Source organism: Lepus europaeus, chromosome 11, assembly GCF_033115175.1.
Source record: "Lepus europaeus isolate LE1 chromosome 11, mLepTim1.pri, whole genome shotgun sequence".
Taxonomy (NCBI): domain Eukaryota; kingdom Metazoa; phylum Chordata; class Mammalia; order Lagomorpha; family Leporidae; genus Lepus; species Lepus europaeus.
Window position 1 is genome coordinate 80467763 of NC_084837.1, and position 21200 is coordinate 80488962.

The 21200-nt window shown below is 40.3% G+C and overlaps 1 protein-coding gene across 5 annotated transcripts in view; it reads left to right on the forward strand.

Moving 5' to 3' along the window:
• Window positions 1-21200, forward strand: part of MINDY2 (MINDY lysine 48 deubiquitinase 2) — a 105032-nt gene that overhangs the window by 19595 nt on the left and 64237 nt on the right. For all 5 annotated transcript variants that reach the window (XM_062206016.1, XM_062206015.1, XM_062206017.1 and 2 more), the window contains exons 2-3: window positions 2125-2182; window positions 14620-14684. In XM_062206016.1, the coding sequence (XP_062062000.1) occupies window positions 2125-2182; window positions 14620-14684 (123 nt within the window). The remainder of the gene's footprint in view (window positions 1-2124; window positions 2183-14619; window positions 14685-21200) is intronic.

Consider the following 21200-nt stretch of genomic DNA (forward strand, 5'->3'; position numbering starts at 1 on the left):
AATGTATAAGCCTTAATTTATTTTTTAGAGATTTATTTAATTACTTGAAAGGCAAAGTGGCAGAGAGAAACACACACACACACACACATATACACACACTGAGATAGCGAGAGAGAGAGCGAGCTTCTATTTTTTGGCTCATACTTCAAATGCGTGCAACAGCCAAAACTGAGCCTTGATAAAGCCAGAATCCTGGAATTCCATCTAGGTCTCCCACTTGAAGGCCAGGGACCCAGTCCTTGGGTCATCATCCATTGCCTTCCTGGGTGTATTAGCAGGAAAGCTGGATTGGAAGCAGAGAAGTTGGGACTGGAACCAAAAGAAGCCAAAGACAATACATAAATTACATAAATAAACAAGCTACGATGTTCCAAAAATATTTTGTCAATGAATTTGTTTTAAAATATGCCCTAAATGGAAATTCTGTACATTCTCCTCAATGTTTCTTTAAATCTAAAACTGCTTAAAAACTACTAAAATTTAAAAAGTCAGAGACAAAAATAATTTAGAATGAGGCAGTGACCAAAACATTCCTGACATCTCTTGGTTCAAACTGAGTGATTAAGTCTACTAGATGACCATATCGTAAGCACCAACTGTGATATATGTTGTCAGAAAAGCTCAAACTTTAATTTTATAGGAATCTCTCTTTTTTTTTTTTAACGATGTATGTATTTATTTGAAAGGCAGAGTTACAGAGAGGGAGAGACAGAGATCTTCCATCCACTGGTCATTCCCCAAATGACTATAATGGCTGGGGCTGGGCCAGGTTGAAGCCAAGAGCCAGGAATTACATTTGGGTCTTCCACCTGGATGGCAAGGACCCAAGCACTTGCGTGGTCATCTGCTTTCCCAGGCACATTAGCAGGAATGCTGCATCAGAAGTAGAGCATCTAGGACTTGAACTGGCAGTCGTGAGATACTGCTGTCTCAGTTGTGCTGCACCACAACTCTGGCCTCTGTAGGGGTCTTTCTAAAATTTGTATTTTACTCCTTGATTAAAACAAAAAAAAAATTGTGGTATGTCATTACCACATTTGATAATGTAAACATCTAGAGCACCTTTTTCAATGCTTGGGAAAATTGTCGGAAAAATTGCTGACTTAGAAGACTTCCTTGGTTGAACATAAAATAGTTCCTGAAGAATTTTAATTGTGTGGCTATCCCCTATTATTGATATAGTAATTACTTTGCGTTTCTATCCTATATATTTTTTACTGTTCTGTGAGTATTCCACAGTGCATGCTCGTGAATGTCAGTTAAAGTATTTAAAGTCATTGACTGTCATATTTAAATATTAAATAGTTAAAATATTTAAAATTATTGAATTTTAATGGATTTTCTGGGATTTTTAGCTTAAATATAATTATGATATATGTAGTTACTTTTAACCTTTTTATTGTGAAATATAACCTATACAGAAAGCTATTCAAACCAGATATATGCATTTTAACAAGTTATTATAAGAAAAACATTGGTGGAACTACCATTACAGGTTAAGAAACTCAGTATTGCCAGTGCCCCAGAAGTCCATTCTATGCCTCTGTCCATTTAGAAAGCTTTCTCTTAACCCTAGGGATAATCATAATCCTGATTTTTATAGTGTCTATTTTCTTACTTTTCTTTATGGTTTTATCATCTAAGTGTGGAGCCCTGCCTGCTTTTAAACCTTATAAATATAATCAGGTGAATTTTTTAGTTTATGACTCATCTTTAATACTGTGTTCATTTTAGCCATTCAACAATAAAAATGACCAGATTAGACAGAGTAATGTGATATTGCACTGTGTTCAAGCCTGTCATCTATGAAGCTGCCCCATGGGTGTCCTGTTACATGTTTGGTGCCTAATAATTATGGTGGGTGGTGAAAGATATAGTATTTGACTTTGAACAGTTTTCTCAATGTCTCTATAAAATCTTATATCACCCGTTCAATTTTTTGGTGATAGGATTGGCTTTCTTATATTTTATCCAGATTAGTTACCAAGATTACAGTAAGTGTGAATTTTAATGTATACATACAGTAGATACAAACATACACTTAAATACTGTGTTTCTGATTGTAGGAAACACTTCAGTCACCTAAAACATTTGATTTTATAGAAATAATACTTTGTTTTTCAGGTGAAACTTCCACCGATGATGGAAATCATAACTGCTGAGCAGCTGATGGAATATTTAGGTTAGTGTTGAAAAGTGGATGACTTTATATCTCTTTCAAAATAAAACAAAACTTTCTTCTTTTAATAATATTTATTTGTTTATTCATTTGAGAGGCAGAAACACAGGGAGACAGATAAATAGCTCCCACATATAGGTTCACTCCCCAAATGACTGCAACAGTGGGCTGGGCTGGGGCTGAAATTAGGAGCTGGAAACAAAAATCCACTTCTCCTCCATGGGTGGCAGGGACCCAACTACCTGAGTCATCACTGCTGCCTCCTAGGGTCTACCTTAGAAGAAAGCTAGAATCAGGAGCCAGGGCCAAGAATTGAACCCAGGTAATATAATGTGGGACACAGGCATCCTAACCTGTGGCTTCACTGCTGGATCAAATGCCTATCTGAAAACCAAATTTTCAAAGCTGATATATATTACTGATATGTATTACTCAGTTTCATCTTTCTGAAATGCTATTATATAATTTATTTATAATTTTAAATCAATTTAAACATTTTTATGAGCGTTATTGTTCTTGGATATTAAAGTATCCTTTCTGACAGGCATTAAAATTCTCTATTATAAATAAGGAGACTAGGTGACCTCTAGAAAATTAAGAGACATTAATTCTAATAAATTGTAGAATGGGAGATGATACAGAAACTCTGACATTGCATGTAGAAGGTATTAAAAAATATGAGGTATGGGCACTGGTTCGCAACCCTGCTGCTCTACTTCCGATCCAGCTCTCTGCTATGGCTTGGGAAAGCAGCGGAAGATGGCCCAAGTCCTTGGGCCCCTGCACCCACGTGAGACCCAGAAGAAGCTCCTGGCTCCTGGCTTCGGATCGGCGCAGCTCCGACTGTTATTGCCAACTGGAGAGTGAACCAGTGTTTGAAAGACCTCTTTCGGCCAGCGCCGTGGCTCAACAGGCTAATCCTCCACCTAGTGGCGCCGGCAACCGGGTTCTAGTCCCGGTCGGGGCGCCAGATTCTGTCCTGGTTGCCCCTCTTCCAGGCCAGCTCTCTGCTGTGGCCAGGGAGTACAGTGGAGGATGGCCCAAGCAGGTTGGGTCCTGCACCCCATGGGAGACCAGGATAAGCAACTGGCTCCTGCCTTTGGATCAGTGTGGTGCGCCGGCCGCGCAGCGCGCCGGCCGCGGCGGCCATTGGAGAGTGAACCAACAGCAAAAGGAAGACCTTTCTCTCTGTCTCTCTCTCTCACTGTCCACTCTGCCTGTTAAAAAGTAAAAAAAAAAGAAAGACCTCTCTCTCTCTCTCTTCTCTCTCTCTCTCTCTGCCTCTCCTTCTCTCTGTGTAACTCTGACTTTCAAATAAATAAATACATCTTTAAAAAAAAAAATGAGGCAGACTTAAAGACAAAGGAGATAATTTAGGGCAGTGCTATCCAAAGTATGATTCATGGCTCCATGAAATATTATCAATTTGCAGTGAGATAAGAGCTTTTACCAGGATGTAAAATATTTATATTAGTACGGGATAGTGTTTAGTTCACTTGAAATTTTTTTATATCAAAATTTTCTTGATAAAGGATGCAGTGTATTGAAATGCACTTTTTCCCAAGCTTATTTCACAACCGACCAGTAATAGTTTGTGGATCAGTTGTGTTGACATGAACTTGATTAGAAAACAGGCAGCTGTACATCACGGTATGGTATTTTAGAGTTTGGCAAGTAAGATTATTCATTCTAGATATATTATTAATATTATACTGTTACCAAATAGGAAAATTTAATCCATAATCTTAGTTTTTTTAAAAATTTATTTCATTTATTTATAAGGCAGAATAACAAGATTCTTACAGTAACTGCCACATAAAAATTGTACATATTTATGGGTACCATATAATATTTCTTTTTTTTTTTTTTTTTTTTTGCCAGGCAGAGTTATAGAGAGAGAGAGAGAGAGAGAGGGAGGGAGAGGTCTTCCTTCTGTTGGTTCACCCCCCAAATGGCCGCCACAGCTAGCTTGCCAGCGCCAATCTGAAGCCAGGAGCCAGGTGCTTCCTCCTGGTCTCCCATGTGGGTGCAGGGCCCAAGCACTTGGGCCATCCTCCACTGCATTCCCAGGTCACAGCAGAGAGCTGGACTGGAAGAGGGGCAACCGGGACAGAATCCAGCACCCTGACCGGGACTAGAACCCGGGGTGCTGGTGCCGCAGTAACTGCCACATAAAAATTGTACATATTTATGGGTACCATATAATATTTCTATACATGTACAAAGCATGTAATGTTCAAATGAGGCCATACATATCTATCTCCTCAAATATTTGTTTCTTTGTAGTAAAAACATTTAAAAATCCTTCTAGCTTTTAAAGTATATATATTTTTAAAGATTTCTTTCTTTCTTTTTTTTTTTTTTTTTTGACAGAGTGGACAGTGAGAGAGAGACAGAGAAAAAGGTCTTCCTTTTGCTGTTGGTTCACCCTCCAGTGGCCGCCGCAGTAGCGCGCTGCGGCCGGCGCACCGCGCTGTTCCGATGGCAGGAGCCAGGTGCTTCTCCTGGTCTCCCATGGGGTGCAGGGCCCAAGCACTTGGGCCATCCTCCACTGCACTCCCTGGCCACAGCAGAGAGCTGGCCTGGAAGAGGGGCAACCGGGACAGGATCGGTGCCCCGACCAGGACTAGAACCCGGTGTGCCAGCGCCGCAAGGCGGAGGATTAGCCTGTTGAGCCACGGCGCCGGCCAAGATTTATTTCTTTATTAGAGAGGCAACGTTACAGAGAGTAAGAGAGACATTGTGATTCTTTTACCTTTTTTATATTTATTTATGTATTCATTGATTCATTCATTCAACAGCCAGACAGGGAGACACACATATACACACAGAGCTCCCACCTACTGGTTCATTCCCCAGATACCCTCAACAGATAGAGGGTTGAAGGTTGGAGCTGGACACTCAGTCTGGGTCTCCCATGTTAGTGGCAAGAACCCAACTACTTGAGCCATCGCTACTGCCTCTAAGGTCTGCAAGAAACTGGAATCAGGAGCTGAAGCAATCACACCATTGCAAGGAGACATGTGTCCTAACTTGTGTATCAACTACTAGGACAAATGCCCACTCTTCTTGGTGATTTCTGAACTTGGTTGTTTCTGTTAAAGTTTAGGAAGAAGGCTGAAATATACCTTGTTCTTTTAAGGAGCAGCCAGTATGATTGCCTAGGAGTGTGAAGAGGGGCGGTAGTAGGAGATGAGATCAGAGTTAATGGAGTGGGCCCTGTACTTTGTTATAGAGACTTTGACTTTTGATATGATCGAGCTGTGGATTTGGGGAGCAAACAGTTTGCCTGGCAGTTAGGATGCTCACATCCTGCAATGTCCTGCTCGATCTCCTGACTCTGACTTCCTGCTAATGCAGGAAGGAGGCAGGAGGCAGTAGTAATGGCAAGTGATTGGGTTTCTGCCACACACATGGGAAACCTGGATTGTGTCCTTGGTTCATGGCTTAATCCTGGCCTAGCTCCAGATATTTCAGCTATTTGGAGAGGGAGCCTGTGAATGGGAGCTCTCTTTGTTTCTCTCTGTCTCTGTCTCTCTGCCTGCCTCTTGAATAAAAATAAATTTTAAACAAATCTTAAGGGGATTTTGATTAGAGGACCAACATGAACACGACTTCTGGCTGTAGAGTTGAAAATAGATTTTACAGGGGCTAAAGATGAAGTAAGGATTATAAAGATGATAGTGGCTTCAAACAAGATAGGAGAAGTGGAGGTGAAAGAAGTGCGCAGGTTCCAGTACAGAGTTGACAAAATTTGCTCATCAGTTGGATATGGAGTAAGAGTAGAGTCAAGAATTATTCTATGGGTTTCAGCTTGAACAACTGGAAGGATGCTGCTACCATCATCAAAATAGGGGGAAAAATGGAAGGAGCAGATTTAGGGTGGACTATCATGATTTTTGATTTTGAGGTGTTTATTTGATATCTACATGGCAATGTCAGGATGGAAATTGGATATATAAATCTAGAGTTCAGAGGAGAGGTCCAAACTAGAGCTGCACAATATACCTTTCTGTGATGTTAGAAATTTTCTGTATCTGTGCTGTCCTGTTTGGTAGCCACTAGCCACATGTAACCCTTGAGCTCTTAAGATGTAACTGGTGTGACTGAGGAATTTAAATTTAGCCATATGTTGCTCCTGGCTGCTAGACAGGACATGTTAGTACTGAACACTTTTTTTTTTTTTTTAAGGTTTTATTTATTTATTTGAGAGTCAGAGTTACAGAGAAAGAGGGAGAGTGAGAGTGAGAGAGATCTACCATCTGCTGGTTCACTCCCCAAATGGCTGTAACAGTCAGGGCTGGGCCAGGATCTTCTGGTCTTCCACATGGATGGCAGGGGTCCAAGAACTTGGACCATTTTCCACTGGTTACCCAGACACATTAGCAGGGAGCTGGATTAGAAGGGGAGCAGCTGGGACTCAAACCGGCACCCTTTGTGGATGCTGGCATCACAGCTGGCAGCTTTACCCTCTACTCCACAACACCAGCCCCAGTACTGAACACATTTACAGGCAAGATACACATATGGTAGGTGGACTAGGTGATGCCACTAAGGGAATGAATGTGGATCGAGAAGGGAAAAGATGAGTATCCTGAGTTCAGGACCTGACCACGATTAGAAGAGGGAAAGAAAATAACAGGCATGCTCAGCCAGGTAGAAGAGAAGCAGGAGACCCAGATTTCCTAGAATACAAATGAAAAAGTGTTTCAAGGAAGAGTTAGAGTTAGCAGAACCAAATGCTCCTCATAGGTCAAGTGAGATGAAGACTGAAGATTGAACAATGATTTCTCCATTAGGAGTACATTTGATAACCTTAACAAATGCATGGTGTGACCTATAAAAAAGGGAACTCCTTATACATAGCGAATTCATATAAGGCAACCACCTTGAAAAATAGTTTTGCATTTTCTTAAGAAGGTGTACACAGGGCTGGTATTTTGGTGTAACAGGTAAAGCTGCCATCTGTGATGCTGGAATCCCATATGGATGCTGGTTTGAGACCTGGCTGCTCCACTTCTGCTCCAGCTCCCTGCTAATGTGCCTGGGAAAGCAGCAGAAGATGACCCAACAGCTTGGGCCCCTGCAACCATGTGGGAGACTCAGAAGAAGCTCCTGGGTTTTTTTTGTTTTTTTTGTTTTTTTTTTTTTTAAATATCCTAGAGAATTACATTTTAAGGAGACTTAGATTTTTTTTTAAATTTTTTTTTGACAGACAGAGTTAGACAGTGAGAGAGAGAGAGAGAGAGAGAGAGAGACAGAGAGAAAGCTCTTCCTTCCGTTGGTTCACCCCCCAAATGGCTACTACGGCTGGCACACTGCGCCATTCTGAAGCCAGGAGCCAGATGCTTCCTCCTGGTCTCCTTTGTGGGTGCAGGGCCCAAGCACTTGGGCCATCCTCCACTGCCTTCCTGGGCCAGCAGAAAGCTGGACTGGAAGAGGAGCAACTGGGACAGGACCAGCACCCCAACCGGGTCTAGAACCTGGGGTGCTGGAGCCGCAGGTGGAGGATTAACCTAGTCTGCCGCAGCGCTGGCCAAAGCTCCTGACTTTGACTTGGCCCAGCCTCGGCTGTTGTGGCCACTTCGGGAGTGAAACAACAGATGGAAGATCTCTCTGTCTCTTTTCTCTCTGTGTAACTCTGTCTTTCAAATAAATAAATAAACCTAAAAAAAAAAAAGAAATTAAAATTAACCATATGACCCTGAAATTTCAGTGAGATATTTACCAAAGAGAAGTGAAAAAATATGTGCATATAAAAACTTATATAGGTATGTTAGCAGAATTATTTGTAATAGGCAAAAAGTGGGAACAACTCCGATGTGTGTCATCAAGTGAGCAGTAAACAAATGTGATATATTCAAATAATAGAATATTATTGAACCATAAAAAGCAATGAAGTAATAATACATACTATAACTTAAGTGAACCTTGAAAATATGCTAAGTCGAAGAAGCCAGATCATGAAAGAATATATGTTAAACAATTCTATTTATATGAAGTGTCCAGAATACACAAATTTATAGAGACAGAAAGTCAATTGGTGGTTGCTTAGGGCTGGAGATTGACTGCTTAGCATTCTCTAAGGAAACATAAAAATATTCTAAAATTAAATCATGATAGTTTTATAATCCATGAATATAACTATAAGAAGACACATTGAATTTTACAGTTTAGATGGATGAATTATATTATATGTGAGTTCTATCTCAATAAGGCCATATAATAAAAAGAGAAAATCAGAGGAAATGAATTGAAAAAAGTACTCTAGTTTTTTTTTTTTTAATTTTTTATTCAAAAGGCAGACATACAGAGAGAGTAATTGAGACAGAGAAATCTTCCATCTGCTAATTGTCTCCCCAAATATCTACAACAGCCAAAGCTAGGTCAGGTAGACGCCAGGAGTCCAGAGCTCAGTCTAAGTTGCCCGTTAAGATGGTAGGTATCCAAGTATTAAAGCCGTCGTTTGCTGCCTCCCTGGATGCCCATTAGCAGGAAGCTGGATTTGAAGCAGAGGCAGTTTTCAGACCCAGGAATTCTGATATGGCATGCAGATGTCACAAGCAGTGGCTTAACCTGCTGTGCCACATTGCCCATTCCCAGTAAAAGTACTTTAGACCAGTGAAAGTGTCTGTCAATAGTAACAGAAGAGATAAGAGAGAAGAGAATGATTTCAAAGTAGATGCAGGTAGGTGGGCTATTGTGGTTGTAGCTTATAAAAGACCTCTGAGTGCTTTTAATTTTTTTTCAGTGATGTAGGAAATAAGGTCATCAGTTGATAGTGAGGATGGAGAGGAGTTGTTGAAGATATGTGGGAACATATAAAGTAATTGTCTAGAAGAGTGGGAAAATAATGGGTTGGGAAGATGTAGTATGGTTCTCTAATATTACCTTTGAGCTTAGTCAGACCAGACAGCATGGTGCTATGAGTTCTCCAGTCACATTTAGCTATGTATGTCTAGAGTCCAGGCCTGAATATGGGAGAGTAATATTTAATCAGAGTTGAGGTTTTTTGCCTGGTGAATATGTTGAAGGACCTAGAGTATTAAAGGTGTGTATGGAGAATTATAATGATGGGTCATAATTTAAGCTATATATGGAGTAAATGAGGATATAAATATGTTAAAGGAAACTTTGATGGGAATAATGGATTATAAGTGCTGATTCTTCATAGAGATAAAAAACTTTTGGAGGCTGGTAATGACAAAGCTATATTACCATGGAGGATGAGTTTCTGACATAATGTAGAATTATAATATTTTTGTTGGATAAGAAAGAGGTCGAGAAACAGAGGTGAGGGTATTGGAAGACCATGTCAGTGAATATTGAAATTACCAAAAATAAGACACGATTTGTATTGGAGAGAGATAGTGAGCTAGGAATAATGGATATTAAACTGAAAGTCAGGTGACTGCAATAGGGTGGGTAGATGGGTAGTATCTGATGGCACAAATTTCTTTCTTTCTTTCTTTTTTTTAATGATTTATTTATTTTATTTGAAAGGCAGAGTTAGAAAGGGAGAGACAGAGACTGAGAGATCTTCCATCCACTGGCACCCTCCCCAAATGGCCACAATGGCTGCGGCTGAGCCAATCTGAAGCCAGGAGCCAGGAGCTTCCTCCAGGTCTCCTATGTGGGTGCAGGGGCCTAAGCACTTGGGTCATCTTCCACTGCTTTCCCAGGCCACTAGCAGCGAACTGGATCAGAAGTGGAGCAGCTGGGGCTTGAAGTCACAGGCAGAGGCTTACCCTACTACACCCCAACCCTGGCCCTTGGTGGTACAAATTTTGAAACTGAAGAGTTTTAGAGAAAAGAGAGAAAAATGGCAGTAAAGAATAAGTAGATACCTATTCTACCTGCAAGTTCCCTGGTAAAGAAATATGAGAGAGAAAAAAGCTATCACTTGAAAGGGCCGCAGAGACATCAAGGTGGAACTAAATTTTATTTAAATAAGTGAAGAGAACATTCAGGGAAGCTGGATGTCTAGGAGATTTTTCTGATGGCAGACCATGAGTTCAAGGACATAGAAAAAAATTTTTAAAGATTTTATTTATTTATTTGAGAGGTAGAGGGACAGTGAAAGAGAGAGACAGAGAGTAAGGTCTTCCCTCCTGTGGTCCACTCACCAGATGGCCTCAACAGCCGGAGCTGTGCCAATCTGAAGCCAGGAGCCAGGTGCCCCTTCCTGGTCTCCCATGTGGGTGCAAGGGGCCCAAGCACTTGGGCCATCCTCCACTGCCCTCCCAGGCCATATCAGAGAGCTGGATTGGAAGGGGAGCAGCCGGGACTAGACGCGGTGGCCATATGTCTCTCTGTCTCTCTCTCACTGTCCACTCTGCCTGTCAAAAAAAAAAAAAAGTATATCCTTCTTCCCCATTTACTGCCCAGAAGAGTTTTTTACATTATATATTAAATAATTACTACTTTAAAATTTTTTTTATTATTACAACTACTAATGCTTTTCTTTTGATTATCAATTTATTATTTACTGTGTGTATACTGTGGGCAAGTTATTTAGTGGTATCAACAATGCAGTCAATGTGCTGCATAAGCATGTATACCATGAAAACATCAGCAAGAAATAATTCACATCTTGACATATTAAATTTGCCCAACTCTTACTTAGCAAAGCCCTAAGGGAACAGGACATCAGATAGAGAATTTTACTAGGAAAAAAGAAAAATTGGCGAAGAAATATCTAGATCTGGGGCAGCCAAAAAAGTTTGTGAGTCCTGAGCGAGAGGTCTTAGTTAGTAGGAGGAACATTAAAGTAATATGATCCTAATGGGAGGTAGGGGAGAAGTTTATAAGAGTGGTATGGACAGAGATTCTTGTTTTAAAATTTATTTATTTTATTTGAAAGAGTTACAGAGAAAGAGGAAAGAGAGACGGGGAGAGAGAGAAAGAGAAATTTATCTTCCATCTGTTGGTTTAATTCCCAAATGGCTGCAATGGCTGGGGCTGGGCCAGGCCTAAACCAGGAGCCTGGAATGCCATCTGAGTCTCCCATGTAGATGGCAGAGGATCAAGCACTAGGGCCATCTGCTGCTGCTTTCCATGCGCATTAGCAGGGAGCTGAATCAGAAGAGAAGCTACCAGAACAGGAAGCAGCATCACTTAACCCACTGTCCCACAGTACCAGCCCTGACTCAAAGATTCTAAAGACCTTTCGGCCAGAAGTAAATTTTATTCAGGATCAATCCTGTCAGAACAAATTGTTTAATTTCTGAGCTAGTTGATTTTTCTCCTATTGAGATTATTTCAGTTCTGTGGAGGAACCAGAGATATATCTGAGCAGTAGGATCATTAAGAGAAACAATTAGGCCGGCGCCGTGGCTCACTAGGCTAATCCTCCGCCTTGCGGCGCCGGCACACCAAGTTCTAGTCCCAGTCGGGGCACCGGATTCTGTCCCGGTTGCCCCTCTTCCAGGCCAGCTCTCTGCTGTGGCCTGGGAGTGCAGTGGAGATTGGCCCAAGTGCTCCGGCCCTGCCACCCCATGGGAGAACAGGAGAAGCACCTGGCTCCTGGCTTCGGATCAGCACAGTGTGCCGGCCGCAGCGCGCCGGCCACGGCGGCCATTGGAGGGTGAACCAACGGTAAGGGAAGACCTTTCTCTCTCTCTCTCATTGTCCACTCTGCCTGTCAAAAAAAAAAAAAGAGAGAGAGAAATAATTAATTACTTTCCTAACACCTGGCTGAGGTACCTCCATGGACTGGATTTTGATTGGCAAAGTTTAGAGGAGGAGGAGTAAGTGAGATACAGTTTGAAAATATCTGTTACTAGAATATAAAAATGGGGCCAAACATCAACATAGCTTCTTGAAGGACTTGGCATAGAGAAATGAACATGACAAGCTGAGACACTTATGAAATGTTAGGAGGTCTAATCAATAAGGTGGAGAAGAGGTACAGACAGAAGGCAGGAAATGGTATGAGTATTAAGTAACAAAGCCCAAGACTAACTGAAACTGTAACTTCAAGCATCCAAAAATGTTATGTTGATGATGTTAACATAGTATAATAAGGAAAATAGTTGTTGGGATAGTGATGTTGTCTGATCCTTTAAAAAATAATTAACTTTTGCAAATAAATATGCCATAAAAGAGGTCAATATTGAAGCATTTAATTTTGTCTAGAGTTGATTGTGTCTCTTTCCCAAATGTTTGTGTGGGATAAGCTAACTACTATGAAACCTTCTCTTCCATTTTTTTGCATAATGTAGCTATCAGGATTTTTGTTTGATTTCTTTTTGTTTGGAATATTTTATTACTACCAAGGTCTTGGATTCTTTCTTTGAATTTTTTTCCCCTTCTCTGTGTGGTGATATTTCATAACCTGATTTACTACAAATTCTTCGAACCTCCAAGTTAGCCTATATTACAGGTGTGCTCTTCCTAAATTATTGATTTCATCCTTCACTCCTCTGCTTAAAAAAAAATAAGTGTAAATATCTCATTGATCTTTTACAAGCGGCCCATTTTTCCACACATCATTAAGGTTTTTTATAACCTAGTCAAGTTAACTCATTGGGCCATACTTCCTAGCACTTTGTAATATAAATCTTATGTATAAATTTTCTTATAATCTGTCCATATGACATGATCTTTCTTAGATTTCTTTCTCTATCATTCTTTTTCCCTCAAAGAAATTTTTCCTCCAGTTGCCTTTCCATGTCCTGCCCATTTCTCTGAATCCAGTTTAGATCTATCCCTCCAAAAGATATTTCTAAGCTCTACAGAGTGTATCATGTCTCTTTTTAGAATCACTTGGTACTTAGGCATTTATTACATTTCACAATGTGTTATACTTTACCATTATTATTTCTCTGTTTCTTTTATGTTCATTGCCCAACCGAATATTGATAAGAGCATCATTTATGTCCTAATATTGTTTTAACCCATTGCTAAACACCTAGTAGATTCTCAAGGGGCCTGTGTTGTGGTGTAGTGGGTAAAGCTGTCGCCTGCAATGCCAGCATCCCATATGGATGCCAGTTCAAGTTGCGGCTGCTCCATTTCCAATCCAGTTCCCTGCTAATGGCCTGGGAAAAAGCAGTGGAAGATGGCCCAAGTGTTTGGGACCCTGCTACCCATGTGGAAGAAGCTGGATGAAGCTCCTGGCCCCTGGCTTCAGCATGGCTCACTCCTAGCCATTGCAGCCATCTGGGAAGTGAACCAGCAGACAGAGGTTTCTCTCTCTCTCTCTATCTCTACCCCTCTCTCTGTAACTCTGACTTCAAATAAATAAATAAATCTTTTTTTATAAAAAAGATGCTTTTTGATTGAAATAGTCTTGTCTAATTACAGTTACAAAGATTAGATAAGCTAAACAAAATAGCTCTCTTTAATATTTTATTAATTTTTTATTTTATATCAAAGAGAATCAGAGATTTTCTCCATCTGCTGGTTTACTCCCCAAATACCCGCAACAACCTGGGCTGGGTCAGGCTGAAGTCAGGAGCCAGGAACTCCTTCTTGGCATAAGCAGGCCAAATACTTGGGCTATCATCCACTGTGTCCCCAGTAGTATTAGCAGGAAACCTGTCTAAAGTAGAATAACCAGGATTCCAACTGATATTTGGATATAGATACCAGTGTTGCAAGTGGTGGCTTAATTTGCTTTGTTAAAACACCAGCCCCCATAGGAATTCTTTTCTATCAAAGTTTGATATCTAACAGAATACTTGATGGAGTCTTTCAAACTATTTTTTGAATTAGAAAATCAGACCCAACATTGTGGCACAGTGGATTGGCATCCCATGTCAGAGTCTCAGCTACTCTGCTTTGGATTTGACTCCCTGTTAATGAGCCTGGAAAAGCAGAAGATGGCCCAAGTACTTGGGTCCTTGCCACCCAAATGGGAGACCCAGATGAAGTTTTGGGCTCCTGGCTTTGGCCTTCCCATCCCAAGCCATTGCAGTCATTTAGGAGTGAACCAGTACATCGAAGACCTTTCTCTCTTTCCCTCTCTCTGTTGTGCAACTCTGCCTTTCAAATAAATAAATCAATCTTTAACAAGAAAGGCAGAGATATGCAGGGAGGAGAGAGGGATTTATAAATGCAAAAACAATTTTGTTTACCTTCACAGTTGCAAATATTTAGAAACCGATAATATCCATTGTTGATGAGGTAATGGGAAAACAGTTATATTGTTGATAGTGATAAAATGTGGCACAACTTTGGGGAATTTTGTATGTAGTATCATGGAAAAGTACTCAGATTATATAATGAAAGATAAAATAAATTTTCAAAGCATTATAAAGTATATACATGGAAAAATATGTGAGGATAGCAAACACTGACTTTCTCTGGTAGAATGGGGAGAATCAACTTTATATGTCACCTACTGCAGTGTTTAATAATTGATCATTAAAACCTATTACTTTTGTAATTAGAAAAAGTAATATTTCAAAAAGGCATTTCACAATTTCTTTTTACAGGAGATTACATGCTTGATGCAAAGCCAAAAGAAATTTCAGAAATTCAACGTTTAAATTATGAACAGGTAATAAATACAGTTTTTGCTATGTTAAAATATAATTTTTGTAATGAATATATGCTTTGATTTCTATTAATGATAAGCCAACTTTTCCTATAAGTGATCAATAAATATTTTACACTTTTCAAGCTATAAATGGTCAGTATCTATTGCATATTCTTTGTTTTCTTTCTTTTCAACCCTTTAAAAATATAGAAAACATTCTTAGCTCAAAGCTAGATTTGGCCTACAGGCCATAGTTTTCAGATCCTTGTGTTTTTATGAATATATATGCTAAATAGAATGATATATGGATATCTTTATACAGATCTATATAAAATGATAGCCTGGCATTTTTCTTGAAAAATTTAGTGTCAACTGCATTTGTCATTGATTCATCTTTCTCATTTTATTTATATTTTATAATTAAGTTATGTTTAGCGGAAAATTGACAAAAGATTTCCAGGATATGCCGTTAGGACAGATTCTTCTGTTTTGTCATCATGTCAGTATGCCTTCATTTCTCGGCATATTCTTTAGATACCCTGTTCTTAATATAGGAGAATTCATAAGGATCAAAAGTTTTGGAGCTGGAAGGGAGGAAGCAGAACTTCATTTTCTTCAGTGTTCTTCCGTTATTAGCAATAGAAGGCAAGAAAGAATTACTTTCTTACACGGGGAGGAGGTATCAACCAGGGATGAAATAGACATCATTGGTACCTTCATATTTACTTTCAGAGCAAGTACTGAACATGCTTAACATAGTTTCACTAGTATCAAATTCACAAAAATGAAATAAAACTCATTCTGTATTGGAAAATTTCTTTTTTTTTTTTTTAAAGATTGATTTATTTTTTTGAAAGACTGTTACAGAGAGATAGGGAGAGACAGAGAGAGCAATTGATCTTCATCCACTAGTTCACTTCCCAAATAGCCACAACAGCCAGGGCTGGGCCAGGCTGAAGCCAGAAGCCAGAGGCTTCTTTTGGGTCTTCCATGTGCTATGTACTTAGTGATGTGTTTAACAGATTATACCACAGTGCTGGCCCCAGAAAATTTCTTGAATTTGAATGCTCAGATAATCCATTCCTAATAAAATTGCAGGATAGGAAATCTGTAGCTAAAGCCAAATGTTTCTGGTAAATCATTTAAATTTTGTTGAGGAAATAGGTAGCTTAAGGCAGTGGTTTCCAAACACCTTTAGAAATAGAAACTTCTTTTCAAATGAAATCTCATGCCAACCTCCAATATATAAAACCAGCAAAGGATATTTTATAAGTATAAAATAATAAGCTTCAGTTTATATCATTTATTTTTCAAATTTATATAATTTCTTACTGAAATCCATGAAGCTATTTTGATTAATACTAAAATGTAAAGTTAGAAATTACTAATGCTAGTTTAAGCCTCATATTAACCTTGGAATATATAGAATTCTAAGAATCCTGTGTAACAAGTGTTTGCAGATGTTGTCAGTATTTTGTTTCCTTTAAGTCCATCTTGTAGTCTTAGGATGACTTCATTACATTGATTTAGATGCTTGAAAAATGATTGGAAGTAATGTTCTACTTCATAATCGAGACAAATTATATCTAACGTTGCTTGAATTTCTTCTATACATAGCAGGCAATAAAAGTACACTGCATTTAAAACAAGCACTAAAACTATAAGATATGATTATTTACATTACCTTTAATTTTCTCTCTTTTTAAAAAATATTTATTTATTTATTTGAAAGAGTTACACAGAGAGAGAAGGAGAGGCAGAGGTTTTCCATCTGTTGGTTCGCTCCCCAATTGGCCGCATTGGCTGGAGCTGCACCAATCCAAAGCCAGGAACCAAGAGCTTCTTCTGGGTCTCCCACATGAGTGCAGGGACCCAAGTTCTTGGGCCATCTTCTACCGCTTTTCCAGGCCATAGCAGAGAGCTGGATCGGAAGTAGAGTGCCCAGTAGAGCAGCGAACCAGCTCCCATATGGGATGCAGGTACTGCAGGTGGCGGTTTTACTCACTATGCCACAGCACCAGCCCCTTTAATTTTGTCTTTAAAGATTTATTTATTGAAAGGCCAAGAGAAAAGGAGAGACACCACTGCTCCACAATGTTGGCTCCCCTTTATTTGGTTTTTTAAAGATTTGTTTGTTTACTTGAAAAGCAGAGTCACAGAGATGGAAAGAGAGCTATTAAATCCTTTAAAGTAGTGGCTAAATTCTTAGAACTCTTCCCAAAGATGTTTTTAACATAGTGAAATATTTTAAGTATAAAATACATTTTAAAATGAAACATTTTCAGTCATTTAAAAATGTGCTATGAACACACACACACACCTTATGCTTTTCTGTTAGATTATAGCATGAAGTAAAACTGGAAAAATGCAAGTACATTCTACATTACAGCATCTAGTAAAGAAGTTTTAGCTAGCAAGATACTGGCTCTGCATTGAATCTTTCTAAAATTTATCTCATGTAAGTTATACAAAAAAGGAATGTTACTTCATACCTGTAGAAAATTAAATTGGGGCCAGCACTGTGGTGCAGTGGGTTAACGCCCTGGCCTGAAGCGCCGGCATCACGTATGGGCGCTGGTTTGAGACCCGGCTGCTCCACTTCTGATCTAGCTCTCTGCTGTGGCTTGGGAAAGCAGTAGAAGATGGACCAAGTCCTTGGGCCCCTGCACCTGCACAGGAGACCTGGAAGAAGTTCCTGGCTCCTGGCTTTGGATCGGCGCAGCTCCAGCCATTGTGGCCAGTTGGGGAGTGAACCAGCGGATGGAAGACCTCTCTCTCTCTCTCTTTCTCTGCCTCTCCTTTCTCTGTGTAACTCTGACTTTCAATAAATAAATCTTAAAAAAAAAAAATTAACACTCTTATTTTTTAAAAAATTAAATTAACGCTACCTTAAGCTCTGTCACAATAGCTAGGTATACACTAGCATCAAAATTAAAGGTAATGGGACTGGTGTTATGGCATACTTGGTAAAGCTGCCACCTGCAGCGCCATATGTTGGCTGCTTCACTTCTCATCCAGCTCTATGCTAATGTCCCTGGAAAGCAGGAGAGGATGGCCCAAGTACTTGGAACCCTTTACCCACGTGGGAGACCCAGAAGAATCCCCTAACTCCTGGCTTTGGACCAGCACAGCTGCAGTCATGGTGGCCATTTGGGGAGTGAACCAGCAGGTGGAAGACCCCTCTTTCTAGCTCTACCTTTCAAATAAATAAAAATAAAACCTCAAGGGTCGGCGCCGCAGCTCAATAGGCTAATCCTCCGCCTTGCGGCACCGGCACACCGTGTTCAAGTCCTGGTCGGGGCACCGGATTCTGTCCTGGTTGCCCTTCTTCCAGGCCAGCTCTCTGCTGTGGCCCGGGAGTGCAGTGGAGGATGGCCCAAGTACTTGGGTCCTGCACCCCATGGGAGAACAGGAGAAGCACCTGGCTCCTGCCATCGGATCAGCGCGGTGCACAGGCCGCAGTGCGCCTACCGCGGCAGCCATTGGAGGGTGAACCAACGGCAAAAAGGAAGACCTTTCTCTCTATCTCTCTCTCACTGTCCACTCTGCCTGTCAAAAAAAAATTTTTTTTTAATTAAAAAAAAAAAAAAAGAGGGGGCCTTCGCTGTGGATCTTCCATCTGCTGGTTTACTCCCTAGATGGCCACAAAGGCTATGGCTGGTCCAGACCGAAGCCAGGAGCTTCTTCCTGGTCTCCCACATGGGTGCAGGGATCCAAGGACTTAAGCCGTCTTCGCCTGCTTTCCCAGGCCATAGCAGAGAGCTGGATCGGAAGTGGAGCAGCTGGGACTCAAACTGGTGCACATAAGAGATGCCAGCACTGCCGGTGGTGGCTTTACCCACTATGCCACAGCACTGGCACCAAAATATCCTTTTTAGCCCTTTGTAAATCAGTGTTAATCATTATGTATATTATCAAATGGTGTTAATTGTTATTTTAATACTAAGTAATCTGTAATAATGTAGTGAATATATGAAGCTGTACGCAGAAGCCCAGAAGCCACTAGAAATTATGTTGACTATAAAGAAAGTGAACTGATTACCAACTAGGGATTTAACAAAAATAGAACAAAAAATTGGTGATAATATAATAATCCTATAATTCTTTATTCATTACTGTTTTTTTAACTTTTATTTAATGAATATAAATTTCCAAAGTACAGCTTATGGATTACAATGGCTCCCCCCCCATAACTTCCCTCCCACCCACAACCCTCCCCTTTCCCGCTCCCTCTCCCCTTCCATTCACATCAAGATTCATTTTCAATTCTCTTTATATACAGAAGATCAGTTTAGTATATATTTAGTAAAGATTTCAACAGTTTGCCCCCACATAGCAACACAAAGTGAAAAAATACTGTTGGAGTACTAGTTATAGCATTAAATAACAATGTACAGCACATTAAGGACAGAGATCCTACATGATATTTTTTAAAAATTGTTTAATTTTCTATGCAATTTCCAATTTATCACCAAGTTTTTTTTTTCATTTTCAATTATCTTTATATACAGAAGATCGATTGAGTATATACTAAGTAAAGATTTCATCAATTTGCACCCACACAGAAACACAAAGGGTAAAAATACTGCTTTAGTACTAGTTATAGCATTACTTCACATTGGACAACACATTAAGGACAGATCCCACATGAGACATAAGTACACAGTGACTCCTGTTGTTGATTTAACAATTTAACACTCTTGTTTATGGCGTCAGTAATCTCCCTAGGCTCTAGTCAGGAGTTGCCAAGGCTATAGAAGCCTTTAGGGTTCGCTGACTTTGATCTTATTCCGATAGGGTCATAGTCAAAGTAGAAGTTCTCTCCTCCCTTCAGAGAAAGGTATCTCCTTCTTTGATGGCCCCGTTCTTTCCACTGGGATCTCACTCGCAGAGATCTTTCATTTAGGTCTTCTTTTTTTTTTTTCCCCCCCAGAGTGTCTTGGCTTTCCATGCCTACAATACTCTCATGGGCTCTTCAGCCAGATCCGAATGCCTTAAGGGCTGATTCTGAGGCCAGAGTGCTATTTAGGACATCTGTCATTCTATGAGTCTGCTGTGTATCCTGCTTCCCATGTTGGATCGTTTTTTCCCTTTTTGATTCTATCAGTTAGTATTAGCAGACACTAGTCTTGTTTGTGTGATCCCTTTGACTCTTAGACCTATCAGTGTGATCAGTTGTGAACTGAAATTGATCACTTGGACTAGTGAGATGGCATTGGTACATGCCACCTTGTTCATTACTGTTAATATTTTATCAGATTTGCCGGCGCCGCGGCTCACTAGGCTAATCCTCCGCCTTGCGGCGCCGGCACACCGGGTTCTAGTCCCGGTCGGGGCACCGATCCTGTCCCGGTTGCCCCTCTTCCAGGCCAGCTCTCTGCTGTGGCTAGGGAGTGCAGTGGAGGATGGCCCAAGTTCTTGGGTCCTGCACCCCATGGGAGACCAGGAGAAGCACCTGGCTCCTGCCATCGGAACAGCGCGGTGCGCCGGCCGCAGCACGCTACCGCGACGGCCATTGGAGGGTGAACCAACGGCAAAAGGAAGACCTTTCTCTCTGTCTCTCTCTCTCACTGTCCACTCTGCCTGTCCAAAAAAAAAAAAAAAAAAAAAAATTTTATCAGATTCATCATTACTATGGCTTTAGGAAAGCCTGGGTCGATGACCAAAGTCCTTGGGACCATGCCACCTACATGGGAGACCTGGCAGATGCTCCTGGCTTCGGCCTGGACTAGCTCTAGCCTTTGTGGCTATCTGGGGAGTAAACCAGCGGATGAAAGATCTCTTTCTCTCTCTTTCTCTCTCTCTCTCTCTCTCTCTCTCTCTCTCTCCCTGTAACTCTTTCAAATAAATAAATAAATCTTAAAAATTAAAAAAACTCTTAAGGTAAATTTTGTAAACTAAGTTTCAAAATTTAGAAAGCTTGAAGAAATATATTGTTTTGGAGTAATATAAAAGTTAGGAAGAGGTGAAGCTGACAAAGGTCAAATGCTATTTAAGAATGTGATACTGTTTTAATTGTTCTATTTATGAATTGAAAACACTTAAATAATTTGCAGTCTTCAGTCTCTTAGGATGAAATTTAACAAGTTATTTGGTAAAAGCTTTGATTTTATGACCTTAATTTGCCTTTTTTCTAATTTCAGAGTGAGTCCTTAGTTATAATATAAGAAGCTTAATTTTATATTAACCCTATTATAAGCCACTCCCTTAGACTTCATTCTACTGTTCCTATTTGTATTGTCTAGCATAGTGCTTGATTGGTAGAAGAGATTTCAGTTTATTGTATTTTATGTATTTGTTTTTATTCAGATATATCCTCTATAATTATGTCCATATTTAATATGTTAAAATGTTTAGAAAAATATGTTTTAAACTAGTCCTCATGGCCAGCGCCACGGCTCAATAGGCTAATCCTCTGCCTTGCAGCGCCAGCACCCTGGGTTCTAGACCCGGTCGGAGCGCCGTATTCTGTCCTGGTTGCTCCTCTTCCAGGCCAGCTCTCTGCTGTGGCCCAGGAGTGCAGTGGTGGATGGCCCA